Source organism: Gadus morhua, chromosome 8, assembly GCF_902167405.1.
Source record: "Gadus morhua chromosome 8, gadMor3.0, whole genome shotgun sequence".
Classification (NCBI taxonomy): Eukaryota; Metazoa; Chordata; class Actinopteri; order Gadiformes; family Gadidae; genus Gadus; species Gadus morhua.
This window is the reverse complement of record NC_044055.1, coordinates 26,602,738-26,619,789: the sequence shown is the minus strand read 5'-3', so window position 1 is coordinate 26,619,789 and position 17,052 is coordinate 26,602,738. Positions and strand designations below refer to the sequence as shown.

At 42.2% G+C, this 17,052-nt stretch overlaps 1 protein-coding gene and 1 pseudogene across 3 annotated transcripts; both read right to left on the bottom strand.

The window, feature by feature from the left end:
* Window positions 1-1,924: 1,924 nt before the first annotated feature.
* Window positions 1,925-4,872, bottom strand: LOC115548487 (zinc finger protein 862). 3 transcript variants are annotated; one of them, XM_030363155.1, is made up of 8 exons: window positions 4,331-4,872; window positions 4,088-4,240; window positions 3,858-4,002; window positions 3,606-3,759; window positions 3,368-3,506; window positions 2,529-3,265; window positions 2,171-2,339; window positions 1,928-2,065 (listed from the first exon to the last, which is right to left on the bottom strand). In XM_030363155.1, exons 2-6 carry the CDS (start codon window positions 4,145-4,147, stop codon window positions 3,008-3,010), a joined length of 756 nt encoding a protein of 251 aa, XP_030219015.1. In that variant the 5' UTR covers window positions 4,148-4,240; window positions 4,331-4,872; the 3' UTR covers window positions 1,928-2,065; window positions 2,171-2,339; window positions 2,529-3,007. The 3 variants fall into 3 exon arrangements, with proteins under 3 accessions (XP_030219014.1, XP_030219016.1, XP_030219015.1); XM_030363154.1 differs by having other exon boundaries at window positions 1,925-2,339; XM_030363156.1 differs by having other exon boundaries at window positions 1,925-2,339; window positions 4,088-4,872.
* Window positions 4,873-16,158: 11,286 nt separating this feature from the next.
* LOC115549692 (uncharacterized) lies at window positions 16,159-16,276 on the bottom strand (annotated as a pseudogene).
* Window positions 16,277-17,052: the final 776 nt, after the last annotated feature.

Here is a 17,052-nt window from a genome sequence, read left to right as displayed (position 1 = left end):
ACGACTCTTTAGAACGAACGAACCAAACCGGTTCGTCTCTCTCGTTCGTTCGGTCGTCTCGTTCACCATTCGATTCACCGGATACTCGACTGAACGAACGAATGAATTTCCGGTAGCACTAACTCCACTGAGTCTGACTGACTCAGATGAGAAACGTGCAATGGCGTGCATTCCATGATGCAGACTTAGTGGAGTTAGTGCTACCGGAAACTCGACTGAACGAACGAATGAACAAACGATTCGCGAACGACTCCTCGTGGCGAACTGAATCACGTGAACTGGGTCACGGAAACTAATCATTAAATCCACCATTAGGTAAAACACGACATTGCACACTGTATGTCCCATGGGATGGCATCCCTTGGTGAGAAAAAAGGATTAACCAATCAGGTGAGGCAACCGTCATGACACTGAGCCTCCTGTGATTAGTCAGCAGTGTGCCAAGGGAAGCCTTCACACCAATCAAATGAAAGCATCAACGTCAAGGTAAACAAATAGCGGGAGATTAGCACGTTTGCATTTTTTTTTATCATATCGTATAAGCAAGTGGAGTTATGGAGGGTCGAGATTTAGAGTATTTAGTAAATTGTACCATACTGCCACATGGGCAGCAACTAAAGAATAAATCTGGCGGCAGGCCAATGCCTAAGCTTCAGCTGCGTGTGGAGAGAAAGAAGAGTGGTTATCGCACTTTCAATGAGGAGAACTATGTCCGCACCGAGTGGCTAGCTGGTAGCGCTAAACTTCAGCTACTATTTTGCTGGCCATGTCTTCATTTTGACAAAGATTCATGCTCCCTGAACATTCCCTGGGTTACTTATTGACCACTTCGCCACCATGAAAGACAGAAGAATGGCCTTCCTATACAAATAGGGTGAGTAAAATACACACCTCCCGGTGCGGCATTACTGTTCCCTGAGCAGTCCTTTATTATTTGTTGTGTTATTATATTTCCAATTTAGCCTTGATTGAGTGCCTGGAATAAGTTGCATTGGTCAATCAAATGAAGTAGTTAACACTGAGAACCAGCACAAGGGACAGCAGGGCACACCTGAACAGATGTGGCTGTGGTTGTTTATAGCCGCTTGTTCTGGATTGTTTTGTGTTGTCTTTTAAGTAGTGTTTATAAGGAACAATGTTTAGGGGGACTGTGTGTGTGTGGCGGACTCAGTCAGTAAATAAACTATAGTATACCCTATATATACCATAGTAAATATTGTAGGGTTTTTGAACCTTACTATAGTAGTTTTACTACAGTAAACTATAGTATACTACAGAAAATTCTATTTTCTGTAGTAAATAAACTACAGTACATATACTATAGTAAATATTGTAGTGTTTTTGAACCTTACTATAGTAGTTTTACTACAGTAAACTATAGTATACTACAGAAAATTCTATAGTTTACTATAGTAAATAAACTACAGTACATATACTATAGTAAATATTGTAGTGTTTTTGAACCTTACTATAGTAGTTTTACTACAGTAAACTACATAAAACTGCAGTTTTATTACTACAGTATACCACATATATACTACTACAGTAAACTATAGTATACTACAGAAAACTGCAGTTTTATTACTACAGTATAATACATTATATACTACTACAGTTTACTACATAAACTACAATATACTGAAGTAAATTACAGAACATTTATTATACTTTTATTTTGCTATAGAATACTACAATTACGATACCATAGTACTATATATACTGCATTACAATAACTGCATTATGCAGTATTTTGTTGTTCTTTTAACTATGTCATTGTACTATACCTAATGGATATTTTCAACTGTATCACTTTTTGTTGTTGCCATTTTTAACCATAGTGCTGTAACAATAATTCACTGCACATAAATTAGGCTTACAACCACCATTAACACAGTGTTTTCTTCTAGACTGCTAAAATGCAAAAAAAAATAGAACAAAAGTTTAACTTTCTTTAAACAGTTGATCATTTATTGTTCATGAAATTTGGCAGCATTGTTCAGCTTTTGTCGTTTAAATGCTTTTATGTTCGTATCAGTTACGTAGGTGAACTTCAACTTTGCAGCATCTGTGGGAATACACACACACACACACACAAACACATACACGAAAGATGAGCATGAGAATGAGGGTATCACTCAACCAACATCTTTTCTCATTTCTATATACCTACTTGTTATTTCTACAAGGTCCTGTTTGGCTAGGCCAGGTTTTCCTTCTGTGCAGCTGCTGGATGACTGGCCTGCCATATATTCCCTGGTATACATCCCATGTAGGAGATCATTTATGAACTTCTGGGGGCTTTGGAAGGAGCAGTGCTCCACAAGTCCTTTTGGAATGACCTTTAATGCAAGTAGATAACATTACCACAAATCTACTTCAACATACAGCAGACTAGCGTCTTACCTCAATGATATATATGTGCATTTAGATTAACCGAGTGTACGGCTGATGCATTTAGAAAAACAGTGCAACTGAAACTACTGCAAATGTAACTTAACCTATACAAATAAAGTCAAACAGATTCTTACAGAGTGGCCCAGGGCCTCTGTTGCTGATGCTGATGATGGACCTGGAGCTGGTGATGGGTCTTCTGTTGCTGGTGCTGGAACTGCTGTTGGCGCTGGTGCAGGGCTCCAGACTAACTTTTTCACAGGTAACACTGGTGCCACCTAGCTTTTCATTTAGTAGCACCAAAACAAATTAGGTAGCACCATATTTTTCTTTGTATAGCGTGTTATTAATATGTTATGTTGATGAAAGTTAAAGATTGACAATGACCCAAACTTGATATTTGCAAAATATTTTAATCTGAATTCAAGTTTCTCTGCATGAGCCGCAGTACAAAAATACTGTTCCACGTTATTAAACGTATATTGAACATAACATTCTGAACATCGAACTTACTGGTAACTTAAAAACTACGTAATAAATAACTTATAAACTTAAAGCTCATTAATTCAAACTGAACTTGAACTAAGCAGCATTAATTTCTTCCCTGCAATTCATCTCATTCTAGGGACCAGCTCATATAGTTAGGCCTCCTGCTCCTCTTACCCTGGGAGAACCATTGCTTAACATCCTGCCTGGCATCATAGTCCTCCAATTGTGGCCCCTCAACACTAATACGGATTAGGTCCTCAACAGTTTCAGTATGCAGGCTTGATCTAACATCTGACTTGATTCTGTTTACTGATGAGAAGCCTCTTTCACAGACTGCTGAAGAGATTGGGAGCACCAGCATGATTTTGACCAGGTGTAGGATATTCTGCAAAAGACGAAGTGTGGTGATCAAACCAACTTCCTAAATCACCAAGTCAACAGTGACAATGATCATGTAATTTTTGATACTACAGATAACAGAGCCTACCGCAAAGTCTGAGCAGTAGGGCTCTTTTGTCGTCATGACTTGCCACAGTCCAAGATAGCTTTTGTCCTTGAATGACGTGTTTATCGTCATTTTCATCAGTTGGAACTCCTCTTTGGCCTTTTCTTTGCTGCAGCCATTCCTGGCATGAGATGGAAGAATGGCAGGAACAAGGAGGTCTGTATCAACATGATTTAATTTATTATGTCAACATAAATATGATAGCACACGAAAAACTCACCTGTCCAGGACAGTGGAGAAGTGTCGTAGGAGAAAGTTCACCTCTTCCACACCATGGTTCAGGAGCTCCAGCCTATTATCTGCCCAAGAGTCATGGCTGAAGACATTGAAACACTTCACTGCCTTGGCTGTTGGTGCATCCTTTGTGTTCTCTTCTATCAGAAAAAGACAGACAGAAAAAGGTTAGGCCTCTCAACAGTGCTCTAAACATGTCATTGTGCCTATGATATAATGCTAAAATACAACAACTCACCAAGTAGGCTGCTAAATCTATTCTTCAGGTGTTTCACCGTGGACTCACAGGTCAGCACAATGGCTCTTTGCAGTCTGGGAGCACACTGGCTGATTGGTTGACCTTCTGCCAGCTCTGCAGCTTCACCTTTAGAAAGCGTGACATCCTGTGAAGCATGCAAAATTAAAATGCTATGTATATCTTATTAACATGAAACATACATTAGATTTTATATAGAGTATATTGTGTACCTGATACTTGAACGTCCCAGCCCCAGGTTCTCCTCCTCTCGGTTGGCGCTGCTTCTTCATGGCTGCAAGGAACTAAGACAGCTTACCATCAGGTTTGGGGCTAGCTGCCATAGCTTCTATGGTAGCCAAGAGAGATTCGATGCCACTAACAGCCTTGGAAGACAGTTGTATTCTTAATATAAGCAACATGTTAAGGGGAATATAAAAGTAATCCCCTGGCCTCCTTTTTTCTCTCTTCTTTACCTGAGGTAGGATTACATTGTTTTTCTGAAGCTGCAGGCTGAAGTTGCTGATGGAAGAGAAAAGGTCTGACAGGAAGTGGCAAAATGCCACATGTCCCATCCTCCATGCTGACTTTGACCTGCAAATATGTAGTTCTGATTCTCAACTCATAAAACACCAAAGTTAAAATGTTTTCAATAATTGATTTATACTGTCAACACAAAACACTGAGATAAGATAATACTTACCTTCTTTGCTCTGCCAGCTATCTGCACTGGCCGAGGCACCTGCCAGATGCTCCATGTGCACATACAAGGCTGTAAACTGGCCAGAGGAATTACCATCCTTCCCTGGTTTTAGGAAGGTCCTCAAACTCCGGGACACATGGGGCAGCCACCTGGTCCCTTTCACTCCACTCGGTGCATTCACTGTGACTGTTGAGCTCCAAGTGCTTTGAGTTCCCTCATTTATTTAGGGGTTAGGTGGTATGTTTTCCAGATGAGGTGCAACAGGTCATACACCTGCCCAATCATGGAGACCTCTCTTTGCACCCTCAACATCCCTATCTCCAATCTTTACAGAAAATATATATTTTTTTTTTACATTTTAATTACACTTTGGAGAATGAATATGTATGGCAGATATGGTAAAAGAGAACCTACCTGTGTGGCATGCAGTGGAATGGGACAATGAAGGACCCAATCTCTGCTTGAAGGAGGGCTATCACTCCACCTCTGTGTCCCAGTTTGACAGCTGCACCGTCTGCACCCATGGCTACAATTTTTTCCGCCCATGTCTCACAAGGCTTTCTTGGCTGCAGCATAAACGCCTTAAATTAAGCACATAACATGGAATATTTATATTCTCTCTCTCTCTCCCTCTACACACACACGCACGTTATTGTGTGTGTTTTTTAAGATACCTGGGCATGATGGCATTAAATAATTTTATTCGAAAGGAATTTATAATTAACCAGTAGAGCATTTTTCCATATAGTTATTATCATTTAGCTATATGAAACAGAAATGAGACACACTCCTTAACTTCTGCATGGGCGTGTTCAACCTCAATATGGCCAATAAGAATATTGCACGGTTTTTCATCTTCAACGATACGGGCATATATAATCTCGCACTCCTTGGTGGATTTGTCAGTGGAACCGCCACCAAGCTGCTCTCCACATTCAGTCTGTTTCTCTGCTTGGTTTTGATGTGAGTCAGGGCTGAGAAGGTCACTTCACACATGTAAGTTGATCCAAAAGGCAATAGTTAATTTAATGCACATTTCCCCAGCTCAGGATTTTCCTTTTCAACTTCACACCAAAACTCAGTCAGTGACTTTTCAGCATGTGCCATCTTTTGCACACGATCTAAGGACAAATCCACCAGGTTTTCCTGCAGTCTGGCAGGAAGGCTGCTGCTGCTCTCAGTCCCTCTGAAGGGGTTCCTCACCCAGTCCAGTTGCTGCTCTGACTTTTCTTCGATGTCATGGAAGTACTGGTTGAAGTCAGTTTGGAGTTTGGAGAGATGTGTTCTGATGATTTTGACTAAAGGATTTTTTTCAGCATCAGTGGTGGCAAGATGGGTAACAACGAGTGGAAAACTGCTCACATCTCCATTGTTGCATTTCTTCTCCCACAAGGTGACTTTATGTATGAATCCATTCACTTTGTCATACATTTTAAGTATGTGTGCGTCCTTGTCTTGAAGTGACAGGTTGAGTTCATTCAGCTTGGAGAAGACATCGGCAAGATATGCAAGGCGTGCATTCCAGCCTGGGTTCTCAAAAACAACCGCAAGGGGGTGCAAGTGCTCTTTCAAGAAAGCAGACACCTCGATGCGAAATTCGAAAAGCCTCCGTAGGGTTTTGCCGCGAGACAACCAGCGAACGTCCGTGTGAAGCAGCAGCTGATCGTGCTTTGCCCCGCTGTCTTGACAAAGACTCTGAAACAATCGGTGATTCATAGGCCTGGACTGAATGTAATTAAGCACCTTAACTGCGTCATCCATAACAGCACTTAACTCAGGGCTCATCCTTTTGCTTGCGAGAGCCTCCCTGTGGATAATACAGTGATTCCAATTGATTTCGGGGTTCACCATCATGACACGCCCATTCAGCCCACGCACTTTCCCAGTCATTGCAGCCGCGCCATCAGTACAGATGTGACTGCATGACTTCCATTCCAGATTGTTATCTTTTAAAAAGCTGTCAATCAACTGAAATATTTCTTCGCCGGTTGTCTGTCCCGTCAGCTTCTTGCAAAACAGAAAAATGCACATGTATGTCCGACTCTTCATTATAGCGCACAAAGGCCAAGAGCTGAGCCTCCCCACTCACATCCGTCATTTCATCTAACTGCAAAGTGAACAAACCTGCACTGTTCATTTTATTGACCACCTGCTCAACAATATTAGTGGCCATATCATCGATCCGACGACAGACTGTGTTGTTTGGTAATGGAACGGTTTTCAGCGCATCTGCTGCTTTCTTGTCCAGCATAATTTCAACCAAAAGTATAGCGGCAGGGAGAATCAGATCTTCGGCAATTGAATGTGTTTTTTTTTACTTAGCCACAAGTAATGACACAGCATAGGAGGCCTCCAATGCTTTGCTTGACACATTTGCTGCTCTCTTTAGTGTAGTCTGACATGACTTGAATTCAGACATTTTTCGTTTGAAAAAGTCCTCGGTCTTACCTACATTTCCCGCGTGTTTGGTGCTCTGGTGACGCTGCAGATGGGCTGGTTTCATTGAATTATTTGACAGGACCTCACCGCAAAAAAAGCACTGAGGCTGAGGTGGATCAGACGATGTAGCCTACAATTAAATCCATACAAAATGTATTTCTCGTTGTACTGCCGGTGTTTGGTAGTGGTCTCTTTATTCATTTTTTCACTTGGCTCCCCTGTGCCCGCATCCGGGGCGACGGTAGCAGTAGCGGTAGCTGGACTTTTACTCCTGCCTAGCCATGCATCCATGTTTACAGTCGGTTTGCAGTTAACGTTGGTTAGCTAGCTTCGCGCGCAACCGCAGCAAGAACGTGAACCTTTTTTTTTTTAAAGCGCAAACGTGAACAACAGACGTCTGAAACATAGCATAGGTCTGATGTCACCATTTTTCATGATGTGCATTGTAGTCTTACAATCACTGAGGAAGAACTGTTAATTGCGGATGCGAAAATAGACTTATGGGCTTATTAAAATTCATAATTTAATTTTTGTAATTTCTGTAGGCTAATTTATAATCTTTCTGCGTACCCCCTGCAATACTCACGCGTAGGCCTACCCCTAGGGGTCCGCGTACCCCCGGTTGGGAATCACTGTGCTATAACTCCCACAAATTGTGCACACGCAGTGTCGTTGGAATATGTGGGGTTGACGTTCAGTCCGTTCTTCTTCATTAGTATGATCTGTGATTTGAATTTTGTGAACGGGAGTTCCTCTTTAGCGATGTTGTAGGCGGTGTTAAATTTGATGATCATTTCGTCATTCTCCGCCGAGCGATTGCTCTCATCAATCCTATTAAATGAGGTGGGGAGGGGCTGGGAGCTTCGTGTGATGCACGTCTTGTGCTTTTGGCTTTCATTGTGTAATTTTAATGACTGCACTCTGAACTGTGTAGATCAATTTACAAAATGTGTCCTGCCTGCAACGGACGGGCTACATGTCCTGCAGTACACACACACCATGGCTTGTCCCTCATATCGTAACCACGGGAACTGCACCAGCCATTGTTCTTCAAAACTACTTTTTTTTTTATCCCCACTGCCCCCCAGGCCCCCAGGATAGGCGCATACTACCGCAATCCACCAGTGCTCAGAGGCCAAGCCTGGTATTGCAGCTGTTTAAGCTGGCTGTGGACGGGGGTCCCTCATTTCATGTGGCCCAGAAGTAGATATCGCCGTCCACTCCAATACAAGGGGGGAACAGGATTGTGTCTCCGCAAAAAATGTCTGGATATCAATCAAAGGCTCATAATTATATTTCTACCCTGTTCTAAAAAAACGTAAGTTTTTTCTTTTCAAAACGCCTCCTCAAGCGTTTTATTAGCAGTTTATGTTGGGTGGGCAGCTGAAAGGAGTCGTACTGAAACAAACGGCTCCTTGCTATGGACCTATTTTGAAGCGCACGGCTCCATTAACTTCCGAATTAAATTAAATGCCGAATTAACTTCCATTAACTCCATTAACTTCCAAAGTCTGAGATTTGTCCTTTTACTTAACATGAATGGCGTTGAACACGGATATATAACACACATATCATTGAAATAGCTGTAACAGGCACGGACGTATTGATTACCTGAATGATTATGGGAGACCTACGTAATTTTCATAATATTGTTAATTGTCTAATATTAACATTTCAGTTGCGTTGGTAGGTATTTCATTTTCATTTGCTTGTTTAGCTATGTATGACAGGGTTATGGTTAGCTATGTATGACAGTTGACAATGTTGGTGTATTACAATTCATTATTTGGGTAGGCTACTCCAACTTCGTTGCTGGTCGATATGTAAACATTTACTTTTATATAAATTATTGATTGCATTTTTCGTAAATAGTTAGTTGGAAGGAATCTGTTTAAGCACTAACATTGAACTGAATTTTTTAGGCCTACATACGTTTACTATGTTACTATGGTATTATGGAGCAATCTTACATATTTATGAAGTTTCCAGATCAATAAAGTTCTATCTCTTTTTATTTGAACTGCCTGTATGTCCTCTTGATTATAGTATTACAGTGTGTACCTTGGTTATCAGCTATCATAGAATGGTGTCAATGTGGTATTGGCATATATATTCCAGAATTTGAAAAAGGATATGGATATAGAGTGGGTGACTTTATCAGTATACTCAATCGAGATGGCCACACTAATAACCGCTCTTAGATGGGTTGTAGATACTAAGTTGGTGACAATGTGGTATTGGCATATATATTCCAGAATTTCAAAAAGGATATGGATATAGAGTGGGTGACTTTATCAGTATGCTCAATCGAGATGGCCACAATAATAACCACTCTTAGATGGGTTGTAGATACTAAGTTTTATAACAGATAATTCAATACGTGAAGATTTGGTGACAGAGGTAAAGCATCTTCTTTTAAATATTATAAGCCTTGGTTTAGTTATTCAGTTCTGTTGGATTCCAGCCCACCATGGAATATATGGCAATGAAGAATTTAACCTTAAGTATATATATTTTTTATTTTTATTTATTCATTTCTTTTGTTAGTTTGTTTTATTTTGTTTATTTTGTTTCGTTAGTTTGGTTTTTTCTTTGAATTTATTTTTATGATTTAAAGTATCATTTGCCAACGTCCTTGTCACAAACTCCTGTGTAGTAGTCCAGTAGGTGGCGGTATATGGGTAAAAACTATGATCCTCCACTAAACTAGAAGAAGAAGAAGATCTCTGCCTCCGGTACGTCACGGACTAGGTCACGTGTCTTGGCCCCATAACGCGGAAGCAAATCGCTCCTGTATGTTACCCTGCGCCACTGAGCAGTTTGCATAGGAATGAATGGGCGGCCATTTTCCAGTCTGTGGTCCATCCTTTATTATGTCCATGCCGCAGACGGAGCCCACATGGAGGGGGCGGGAACTACGCCCACATGGAGGGGGCGGGAACTTAGTCCACATGAAGGGGGCGGCCACTCAGTCCACATCGAGACGATTGAGCAGATTTCCGCTGCTCTTGTTAATGCAAGAGTAAACGGTAATACTATGTTAAGCTAGCGGGAGTCCATGCTGTTAATTAAATTATACAAACAGATGGTACGGGAGATGTGACTGGGTATCTTTCTTGCTGCGTACCATGGAACTATTATAAAGTTAAGCATAGCCTAAACGACTTGCAAATACATTTTCTCTTGTTTATTTTTTTTTTGCTGAGATGTTCCACTGGACCTATTTAGGTTCCACTTAAGAGTTCACGTTACAACCGTTCGCCGTTGCTCCATGTTTAAATCACAGTCCCTTGTTCGTGACCAGTCTCAAATTCAACTGAAATAGTGCCCCCTAGTGATCTTTTATTTTTTTACTCAGTATTAATACTATTGCTGTTTTCGCTTGAATTTTTGTATTTCTCTGATTGCTTCGACAATGCAACATTAAAAGTTACTAACAGCGACTTCACACAAAGCTCTGGCTTAGGGCCCGCCACCGCCCTTGGGCCCCTGGGCATGTGCCCGGTGTGCCCGTGCGATAATCCACCCTTGCCTGTAAACAATGCAACGTGTGCGAACTCCTGTACCCGTCTGTCTGTGAGAGTTACAGGCCCAGTAAGAGCCAAAATAAGATTTGGGGAACTATGAAGACTGGGACCCAAAGGTATGACCTTAACAGATGTAATGTGAGGAATAACGAAGTGACCACATCTAAGGGCAAAAAATGTACCTCAATAGACATAATGAAAAGCTACATGTGTGAAGCACATTAAGTTACACCAATCACAGGAGCACTAACAACTGTCTTTTTATTCAACAAAACAATTAAAAAATAACAACTACAAAAAATAGATTGTAAACTATTAACATAAAAGATAAATCAATAAAGAGTAGAACAAACAAAGTCTCAACGGGGGGGGGAACACACTGACGCCTTCCTCCGTGAGGTGGACGCCACTCTCGCTTCACTCTCTGTCGCCCAACATCGCTGTCACAGCCGCCATAGCTGCCAAGCGCCGCCATTATGCTGCATCATCAGACTACATTGGAGTCGTGTGGCTCAGGCGTCACGGGGAGGGGGAGAGGTGTTTGACTCAAAAGAGGCAAACACCTTCAGGTTTCTCCTGTCCATCATCTCCACACAGAACAGTTCATATCAGTGTGTAATCTGAATGAGAATTGGAATGGTTTCCACGTTTCTTCCTCATCCCCACCGTCATGGGATTTGCGCTGTGTTGATGCTGCCATCTGCTCCCAACCTTCCATCCCAATGACCTCTGGGAGAGAAACGCTGTCCTTGAAGGACTGTAACTGGCACCATGCTGCTGCCTGAATTGTGTCTTTCAGGACAACATCATCTTTCTTGAAGAAGAAGGAAAAAATATTTGTGTCTGTACTTGACACCCTACTCTCCCAAAACCAAAATGGTATGCAAACAAAGGCTACTACTAGGCCTACTGATGAGTTTTCAGTGATAAAAAACACTATTCAACTAGTCATCAGAATATTTTATCTGGCTATACATACAACCTCCAGCATTACACACATATTACATACCAGGTTCCCAGGTTCCAGTTCCTGGTCTTCAGTTTTGTCTGGAAATAAAACAGATTCAATCTGTTTTACAACAATCAGACAACAATCATTGTTGTCTGTAATGTTGAGGCTAATAGGCTAATACAATGGAATAGTAAAAGTAGGCCCTAGTAGTGCAATAGATCAGCCATGGAGTAGGCTATAACTTGTATATTGATGGTGTCTCTAAAAGTCAAAGAAAATCAGTGTAAACATAAAAGCAGTTTTCTACAAAAAAACATTGCAGCTTTTCGGTTTTCTATTTTTCGGCTGCTTTGTATAAGATGGCTTGTGCATATACACAATGTAATTAGACTAATATAATATTGATATTCGATTTCTGTAGACTCTTATGAACATTTCAAGACCCAACATGAAGTATCAACTCATTGCTAAGGATATCCACAACGACGATAAAGTAAGAATGCACCAAGGGTGGGGGAGGGTGAGGGGGGCTATTTTGACCTAAAGGTGCGGCCACACCAGACGCGTATCTCGCGTACTTCGCGTATGAGATCGCCATTTTCTCCATAGGGAACCATTGGTTTACGCGCGTATTACGCGTATTTCGCGTATTAAGCAACATTTTACGCGCGTATAGCGCGTATGTGGCGCGTATATTTACGCGCAATACGCGCTATATGCGCGTATATCGCGTACATTTCAAAAGAGTTCAAAAAATTGAACTTTTTACGCGAAGTACGCGAGATACGCGTCTGACGAGACACGCATTGCCCAATCAGCGTTGAGCTTGACCCGACGTCACTGGCAGAGAGAGTAGTGAGCTTGGACAGAAGCATACGGCCGACATCTTTCTTTTTTCTGTGTGGAAATAGTAACATAGTTACGCCATTAAATGCTTTTATGGAAACATTTCTAGCGAGAAATGTGCATTTTACTTTCATAATGTTCACTCGGTGAATGTGAAGGATGTTTGGTTTGATAGTTATGACGAAGAGGGAACGCTCCGTTCACTTGCATGGACAGAGTCTCTGGTTACTAAGCAACCTCAACGTCTTGGCGGACTATTTCTCTGCTGGGAAACACACCAGACACACCATGTGAAGTTATTTAACCCGATTATTGTTATTTATATCCGAGATTATTTAATCTAACCCGATCTAAACTCTATCACCCAAACACGGCGGCGTTGGGGTTTCCTACCTCGGACTCCAGCGCAGCCACGGCCGACAACTTTCTTTATTCTGGGTGGAAATAGTAACATAGTTACGCCATTAAATGCGTTTATGGAAACATTTTTAGCGAGAAATGTGCATTTTACTTTCGTAATGTTCGCTCGGTGAATGTGAAGGATGTTTGGTTTGATAGTTATGACGAATAGGGAACGCTCCGTTCACTTGCATGGACATGGACTCATCTAGGCGAGTGACGTAGGCGCGTATAGCGCGTATAGCGCGTATTGCGCGTATGCGACCATTTTTGACACAAAATGGTCAAGCAACATTTTACTCGCGTATCTCGCGTAAAAAGTACGCGAGATACGCGTCTGGTGTGGCCGCACCATTACGCGTATTAAGCAACATTTTACGCGCGTATAGCGCGTATATGGCGCGTATATTTACGCGCAATACGCGCGTATATCGCGTACATTTCAAGAGTTCAAAAAATTGAACTTTTTACGCGAAGTACGCGAGATACGCGTCTGACGAGACACGCATTGCCCAATCAGCGTTGAGCTTGACCCGACGTCACTGGCAGAGAGTAGTGAGCTTGGACAGAAGCATACGGCCGACATCTTTCTTTATTCTGTGTGGAAATAGTAACATAGTTACGCCATTAAATGCTTTTATGGAAACATTTCTAGCGAGAAATGTGCATTTTACTTTCATAATGTTCACTCGGTGAATGTGAAGGATGTTTGGTTTGATAGTTATGACGAAGAGGGAACGCTCCGTTCACTTGCATGGACAGTCTCTGGTTACTAAGCAACCTCAACGTCTTGGCGGACTATTTCTCTGCTGGGAAACACACCAGACACACCATGTGAAGTTATTTAACCCGATTATTGTTATTTATATCCGAGATTATTTAATCTAACCCGATCTAAACTCTATCACCCAAACACGGCGGTGTTGGGGTTTCCTACCTCGGACTCCAGCGCAGCCACGGCCGACAACTTTCTTTATTCTGGGTGGAAATAGTAACATAGTTACGCCATTAAATGCGTTTATGGAAACATTTTTAGCGAGAAATGTGCATTTTACTTTCGTAATGTTCGCTCGGTGAATGTGAAGGATGTTTGGTTTGATAGTTATGACGAAGAGGGAACGCTCCGTTCACTTGCATGGACATGGACTCATCTAGGCGAGTGACGTATGCGCGTATGTGACCATTTTTGACACAAAATGGTCAAGCAACATTTTACGCGCGTATCTCGCGTAAAAATTACGCGAGATACGCGTCTGGTGTGGCCGCACCATAAGACACTAGGATATATTTGATCTATATTCACTAAACATATTTATTCCACCGAATGGTTGACATTGGTTGACAATCCTGAGATTCTAAGCCTTCAAACTTTCTCGCCGGCGGGATTTGACGATTAAGTAACAAGACATAATACACAATTGCATGAATATTACTAAATATATTAAGCATTTTGACATTCTCACTTACTTGCATGTTTTAGGCATCACTCGCTCGGGCGGGCACACTCTAATTTCAGGTAATTTCAGCTAATTTCAGGTCAGAAACGGGATCAGAAATGCTGTTTGACCAGTCTTCAATGTGAACTGAGTGGCCGCCCCCTCCATGTGGACTAAGTTCCCGCCCCCTCCATGTGGGCGTAGTTCCCGCCCCCTCCATGTGGACTGAGTGCCCGCCCCCTCCATGTGGGCTCCGTCTGCGGGCTGCAGTCAGGGGTACTTGGTCTCTGCTGCTGTTGCTGCTCCCGGTTGACCACTCCAAGATGGCGGCCGTATTTCTCGCGTCCCAGCAGCCAATGCTCCGTCTATCTATAAGATGTCTATGCTCACGACGAAAGCTGGAGCTTGTATTGATGTTGAATGCTACATTTCCTTGATCAAGGTTTTTTTTATTAATTTTGAATGTTACATTTTCTATGTTAAATCCCAAATACATTGTTGACATTTCTAAACGAAAGCCGGAGACTCCATCATTAAATGTATTCGTTTTCGCGGTTATTCAGCTTCTTCTCCTCCGGGAAAACACGACCGCATTGCATTGTGGTATACGGGAGTAACATGTAGGGTACATCGTATGTACCCTATTTTAAGTCCACTATATAGTGCCCTATATAGTGGACCACTGAGAATTCGAACACCCTACAAAATGGCGTGCACCCTATTTAGTGCACTACATCCATGATAGGGAACGATTTCGAACACAGCTATTAATACACGCATGGTCAGGCCTTTACATCCATTAAACAGACGTAGGGAAACTAGGAACAAAAACATTAGTTCCGTGCGCTTGCAGCACATTAACACATTCTAATTACACATTACACATGGTTAAGATACATTATATTATCATTTTAACCTTTTAACCCAACATGAATTATTATCTATTCATTACATGAAATTGAAGTATTTTTTATTAAGTGTGCATAATGGAAGAAAACTTATTTATGCAACGTCACTTACACTCCCACCAAATCACTAATTCCCTTTGGAATGTGGGATCTCTTTTAAACAAAGATCTTGAAAGAAATAAAAATGTTCAAGTCTCAATATATGAGACCTTATGTTTATGACTTTAGTTAGCTTCAAGTAATGTTACTACTTTGTGTATAGGGCTTTCAGGGTGAAATGATCTGGTAAGTGTTTTTCCGTTCTCAAGTGTGGTGCTATTGACAAGTAGCTTCAGCTTTCGCACCTTTCCATCTGAGCTAGGGTGAGCTTCTACAACCCTGGCAAGTTTCCATTCATTTCTTGGTGAGCTGTCGTCTTGTAGAATCACAATGCCATCTACCTTTGAGTTTCGTGATGTTTTTTGCCAATTCTGCCTTTGTTGCAAGTTCAACGGGTATTCTCGCTTCCATCTTCGCCAGAATTCGTTGGCCAGGAACTGCACTATTTTCCACCTTTTATTGAGATACAGGTCTTCTTTGCAGAACTCTCCTGGCGGGGGGAAAATAACCGAGGATTTCATCGTAAGTATATAATAATAATTAAATTAATTAATAATAATAATTAATAATTCATTATATTTATATAGCGCTTTTCAATGACCCAAAGACGCTTACAGAAGGGGGGGACCTAACTCACCACCAGCAGTGTGTAGCACCCACTTGGGTGATGCACGGCAGCCAATCTGCGCCAGAACGCTCACCACACACCAGCTTGAGGTGGAGAGTGAGGGTATTGATGAGTCACCCAATTGTACAGGAGGATTATTAGGGGGCCAGATTGAATGAGCCTGGTTGGGCCAGGACACCGGGGAAACCCCTACTCTTTGCGATAAGTGTCCTGGGATCTTTTATGACCACAGTGAGTCAGGACCTCGGTTTTACGTCTCCTCCGAAGGACGGCACCTTCCACAGCACAGTGTCCCCATCACTGCACTGGGATTGATGAGTGAAGGGGCCAGAGGGAAGAGTGCCACCTATTGGCCACCACCCGACACCACTTACAGCACCTGGTATTCCCAGGCGGTCTCCCATCCAAGTACTTACCAGTCCCGACCCTGCTTAGCTTCCGAGATCAGACGAGATCTGGCGTGTTCAGGGTGGTATGGAGTATGGTTTGGAGTAAGCGGTTCTGGACCGGTAGGATCATACAGATGCTCAACACTTAGTGGCCTGCTGTTGATTATAGCTAGGGATGCACGATATATCGGCAGGGATATTGTTATCGCCCGATGTTAGTCTCGTCAGCGCCAGTAGGCGGTAGCATTCGATGCTCCGTCTATCATATAAGATGTCTACGAGTGACGCAGCCAGCAGAGACGCACGGAGAGGCATACAGTCGTGTTTGTTACCTGTGTTTTGTTAACTGAAAATAATCTGAAAGAAAATAAATAGAAAAAAGAATCAATGTCGGCGGTTTGGACATTTTTTACGGTATCAATTGAAGACACTCGAATTGCAATATGCAATACTTGCAAAGCCCAAGTAATGCGGAGGATGCCGTGTGAAATAATTCAACACCACCAATTTAATGAGTCATTTGAAAACCCGCCATCCAGAAGTTCACATACAATGCCAGGAAGCTAAAGTTGCTAGCAAGCAGCCCAAAACGAAAACCACAGCAGCCGCAGTCGGGAGCCCAATACAGCAAGCATTCGACCAATCAAAGAAATTTGCCAAGGACAGCGCGAAGGCCAAGTCAATCACGAACAAGGTAATGGAAATGATGGCTCTTGACGACCAGCCATTTTCCTTAGTGGAGGACCGAGGCTTTCGTCAGCTGATAGAGCACATTGAACCCCGCTACAGCCTTCCAAGTCGCCGTTACTTTTCAGACGTTTCCCTCCCTGCTTTGTACGAAGTGGTAGCCACAAATATCCACAACCTATTGG